Here is a 5,431-nt window from a genome sequence, read left to right on the forward strand (position 1 = left end):
CTGCATTACTAATGCTGCTTAACAGCCTTGCAAAGCAAACTGCTACCATCTTCACTTGCCCAGAAACATGTTGACCTGGGCATGACTTTCCCTGGCACCTCTCCATCTGCCAAGGTGATATTTTAGTGTATACTGGGATCGTCTTTTCACTTACACTTATTTCATGAAACAATCAGCTAAGATTACTTTGACATAATAATTCAATCTAACTAATGTTAATCCCTCATATCATGAAAACAGAATGAATTTTTAGACCATCTAAATTTAAAATGTTCTCACTAACACATTTTTCCTTGTCTCTTTACAACAGTCTGGGAGATAAGGAGAGCATACATTCTCATTGTCCTCATTTTGACTGCCTACAAAAATGCCAGGTACTATCCTAGCTCCAACACATAATAAAATGGTGGGACTTTTAGATAACCTCACTGTGACTCATGTTTCTCAACATGAAAGGGGCTTCTAAACAGTTCCCAGACCGTAGGATCTGGGGTGCACTGAAGCAACTGCCCAGCACTTTGGTTGGTACTATAACGTCACACAGATGGAGGCTGACATAATATGTGTATTACTGATAAAGTCATGTGCAGCCTGGTTGTGAGAACAAACTGGATCATCAGTGATAAAAGGGAATCATTGATCAGCAGCCTCTTGCACACCCCCTACTGGGGATTGAGCCCACAACCTGGGCATGTGCCCTTGACCGGAATCGAACCCCGGACCCTTTAGTCCACAGGCCGACGCTCTATCCACTGAGCGAAACCGGCCAGGACTCTTTTTATTTTTTTTAAGATGCTGCTCTTGCCACCTAAAACACTTTCTTTTCTTTTTTTTTAATATATATATTTTTTTAATTTTGCAATTACAGTTGGCAAAATACTTTCTTTTCGATGGAGAAACCAGTGCCCCACAAGACTGTCTCTGGAACAGGAAAGTAGGTCTCCCCACACCCTCTCTGCTCTGTGCTTTCGTCAGAAGCCTATTGTCAGGACTAAAGAGAGATTTTGGAATTTTTATCTGTACTGTACTTGTTGTCCATTCTTTTGTTATTCAAAATTTAAATTTAAATTTCCCCAAGAACTTAATTCAGTTACTTAAGGGCAAAGCATCATATAATATATATTCAGCTTTACATTAGGCTTACTAATATTTGTTGAATTATAGTAGCATAATTATAATAAGCTGACTAACACAATGAAGCCATTAGAAGTTACTTGTCAGGCACTAACTCCATGATGGAAACACCAGAGAGAGGTCTTCACTCAGGCAGGGTTTACAGGGATCATGTAGTCTTACTAGCTTGAGTCAGGGTTAGTGCTCATCTACACCAGGGCCGTCATTTGGGCTCATTTAAAGAGAGGGCTGCCTACTGGGAAACTGTCCACTGTAAACACATGCAGTGAAATCCACGCTTGTTATACCACTTCTTTAACAGAATTTCATAGGCTGGACTGAGAAATCACATCGATTGAGCTCTCACTTTGGGCCAGTCGCCATGTCCGTCAAATCACACAACACCTGATTCATTCCTCTATGAAGCAGCAATGATCTAGGCAGTGTTATGACTCACACTGGATGAAGAAACTGAGGCACAAAGGTTTCATCCAAAATCACACAGCTGACAAGGATCTGAACAGGCTGTCTGACCCCAGGGCTTCCTGGTCAATCATCCATTGCCTTTACTCCTCTTAATGAATAGCCATCTTTCTCAGTCTGTAACCCCCAAGTGTAGGCCAGGAATGGTGCCTGTCCATCCTCACCATCACATGCCCACCATGTGGGCCCACACTGATGCCGGTGCCCCTCTTAGGCTGTGAGAGAGATGTGCTTTTCCTAAGAAAGGGTGGCTTCTCCTGATACAGAGGTCTCCTTGTTAGAGCCACCTGCCAGCTACCTACACTTTGACCAAAAAGCCCACTTATGTTTGAGGAATCAGAGTAAAACTTTCAAATCTCAATGGCAGGTATGCAAGCTTCCATCTGTTTTATTATTAAGCATCAGTACCAAAGCTAATTTACAGCTTCAATCATGAGCCTGGGCACATTATTGGTATAAAGTGTAAATATTTGAATGCTAATTATCATAAAACAAACAGGCCACTGTGTCCAAAGCAGACAGATACTGTTTCCAGAAGCCAGCAGACCCTAGCTAGAAGGCAGCTGTGTTGTCTCTGTACAGCCAATAATAGGCTTCTGGAATCATGCCTTCCTCCCCCTGCCCTAACAGCACCTGCCACCTCATTGCAGAAAGTTCTGAAAGCCAGAAGCCACCCAGAGGGGCTCACATATGTGAGTCTGCCTTTTAAATTATTTTCCATCTGCCCTGCCATGAAGGAGAAATCTTATACAACTGAAATTATTTGCCCAGAAATTAATGCCATCATCTTCATAAAAGTATCTCACCCTTGTTCAGCTTGAGCCCATTCACTACCAGTCACCAGTCTGTGACAGTCTCCCTTCATACCCTTGCGTCTTTTAATGTCCAGCTCTGGTTCCCTTCCCTTTGAAGCACTCCAGAATTACTCAAATCCATTCCACTGCTCTGTACATTCACCCGTCCTGGGACAGGGCAACAAAGCAGTCTTCCTACCTACATAACAAACTCCTTGAGGTCATGGACCTTCACACCGGTAGCCTCTCTGGAAAGGTCAGTGAATTGGCAGCTCATTCTGCCTGGCAAAAGCCCATTGGTGGTTGTGCCAAGGCTAAGCTCCCTCGGGCACTGCTGAGCATGGCAGGTGTGGATTCTGGATTCTGAAGTGTAACTGGGGAGATTATCTTCTCCAGCAAACAAAAATATGGATATTAGGGAAAACGGGATGTTAGGGAATCACTTGGTCTAATCAATTTAGAGAGCTAGCCTGAAATTTGGCATCATATTTTGTGGCAGAGAAAAAAAAAAATCTCATAAAATTTTTAGGCATGGTGCAACCCCTCCTGACTTTGTGATATAGTGGGAAAGATGGGGATATTGTAACAACATACAAGAAGGAGACCACTTAGAGTTTCAGGTTTTTTTACGAAGAGGTTTGTTTTAAAGATTAAACTGAGAATGAATAATTAAAATGAGAGTAAATATGAGTTGCAAGGTAAGGGCCTGTTACATAGTAGACATCTGCTACACAGCAGGGTCTGACAGGACTGCTGTTAGTTCCCTTCACCGCACTGGATGCTGACCTAACCATGCAACTGCTGGCTCCATGTGCTTGGAGCCACCCAGCCACTCATGGCCTGGGCAGCACAGCAAGCGTTGCGTCCTCTCCCTCCTGACCCAGCCAAGAGCCTGTCCAGGCAGTTCCATTTGTTTTACTTTAATTTCAGTCATTCATTTCATTTACTTCAGAAATATTAATTAGGAATCTTACATGAAACAGCCTACCTTGTGCTTTTTGGAATACAAAATTGATTATATGTGGTCCAGCCATTGAGTAGCTCATACTCTTTCCCACTGAGATGACTCAAACATCCAAATTTTAAACTAACCAGAAGCCCTGGCACACATTTTTTAAACTCTGCCTTAGCCAAGCAAGCTCATGAGATTGCTACATCCATTCTGGAGTACAGTGGCTCCCAGTCACAGGGAGGCTTGGCCTGAGCCTGGAGGAGATGCTGGCCTTCAGGGCTCACAGCACTGGCCATGCCATTGAGCTTCCAACAATGAACTGGCAGTTCTGACCCCTCCCCAGCCCTGCAGGAGAATGGGGTTGCCCTCTCTTCAAGCTCTGTGGGACCTGGGCTGACCTTTTTCTTTCTGGCTTCTGGTTTGAGCATGGGCTGGGATCAGAGAGGGACTGAATTAAGGAGTGGACCTTCAGTGGTATGCATTTGGCAGACTGGAGGCTTTCTTTTATAAAAAAAAGACGGGAATCCGCCTGCGCGTCGTCACCGTCACCGTCGCTGCTGCCGCCGCCACCCCCACCCCCCCATCCCCCCACCCCCCACCCCCCACCCCCCACCCCCCACCCCTCATCCCTGTCCCGGGTCCCCCCTCCCTGGGTTCCCTCAGCCCAGTCCGGTCCAGCCCGGTTCCCGGGAGAAGTTCGTGTATAAAGAGGAGCATCCGTTCGAGAAGCGCCGCTCTGAGGGCGAGAAGATCAGAAAGGAATACCCGGACCTGGTCCTGGTGACAGTAGAAAAGGCTCCCAAAGCTCGGATAGGAGACCTGGACAAAAAGAAATACCTGGTGCCCTCTGATCTCACAGTTGGGCAGTTCTATTTCTTGATCCGGAAGCGAATTCACCTCCGAGCTGAGGATGCCTTGTTTTTCTTTATCAACAATGTCATTCCACCCACCAGTGCCACGATGGGTCAGCTGTACCAGGAACACCATGAAGAAGACTTCTTTCTATACATTGCCTACAGCGACAATAGTGTCTATGGCCTGTGAAGCTGCTGCACCTGCAGTGGGGGGGTCCCATTCTACATAGAGAGAGATGGCCCCCCCTTCCTTGACTTCTTCCTTCAGGACCTGTACTTCCTAATGTTTGAGGCTCTTCTCCAGACCCTCTTAGCAGGAGGCTCATGGGGGAGATGGCCTCTGGTACCTCTCCTTTCTCCTGCCTTCTTCTTTCTACCACCTTTCCCACTCTGCTTTAGATTTCTTGATTGTCGATCTCTGTCACATCCAGTGATTGTTTTGGTTTCTGTTCCTTTTCTAACTGCCCAAACAGCTCAGAAACCCAATATTGGTTCCCTTTCACTATCTTTTTGTCGGGTAGATAGAAGGGGATGAAATTGTGAGGGGAAGGTAAGAGGCACATCAATAAAGAGGAAACCATCAAAAAAAAAAAAAAAAGGACAAAGAAAGAAAGAATAGAAAGGGGGTCATTTGCCAAAGGAGCCCATGAGGCTGTGAAGGGAGTAGTTCAGTGGGAGTGGTGCCTTTCTCTCATGCAAACTGGACAAAGTTTTCTTGGATATGTGACAAGAGCTAATTTTAGAAAATGATTCTTGAGGGCAAATGATTCCTGAGGCTGTTACGATACATGAGTGTCTTACTGTTCACACTAAATCTTTTTTATTATTTCAATGTTAAAGTAAATACTTAGATTTAAGTCAGTTGAGACAACTTCTACACGAGTATTTGTCACACCACAGAAACTAGAACACAAGTATTTGTCACACCACAGAAAGCCTGGCCAGCAGGCGCTGCAGCAGACAAGTCAATCAAAAAGTGTGGAAAATACTCTCCACTCAGGAAAACCGGTGATCAAAGCTTGTCACCCTTGGGGCTTACGAGGGACAACATTCAAGCGGCAAAGCCCAGAGTGGACTTCGCTTTACCCGGAACAAAATCAGAAGGAAGTTGTATTCACTGTCAGCTGCATTGTAATGTTCATCTGAGGCAGTTCCTACACTTTATAATTTCATCTGACAACCTGTAACTGTGCCTTCTGGAAAATGTGGTTTTTTTCCCCTGATCTATTTGAAGG

The 5,431-nt window shown here is 45.1% G+C and overlaps 1 protein-coding gene across 1 annotated transcript; it reads left to right on the top strand.

Moving 5' to 3' along the window:
• Positions 1–2,613: 2,613 nt before the first annotated feature.
• On the top strand, positions 2,614–4,615 carry LOC118675608 (gamma-aminobutyric acid receptor-associated protein-like). Its single transcript, XM_036348484.1, has 2 exons — positions 2,614–2,646; positions 4,006–4,615. The coding sequence occupies exons 1-2, from the start codon at positions 2,614–2,616 to the stop codon at positions 4,384–4,386; spliced, it is 414 nt and encodes a 137-aa protein (XP_036204377.1). The 3' UTR covers positions 4,387–4,615.
• Positions 4,616–5,431: the final 816 nt, after the last annotated feature.

Source organism: Myotis myotis, unplaced genomic scaffold (assembly GCF_014108235.1).
Source record: "Myotis myotis isolate mMyoMyo1 unplaced genomic scaffold, mMyoMyo1.p scaffold_m19_p_2, whole genome shotgun sequence".
Classification (NCBI taxonomy): domain Eukaryota; kingdom Metazoa; phylum Chordata; class Mammalia; order Chiroptera; family Vespertilionidae; genus Myotis; species Myotis myotis.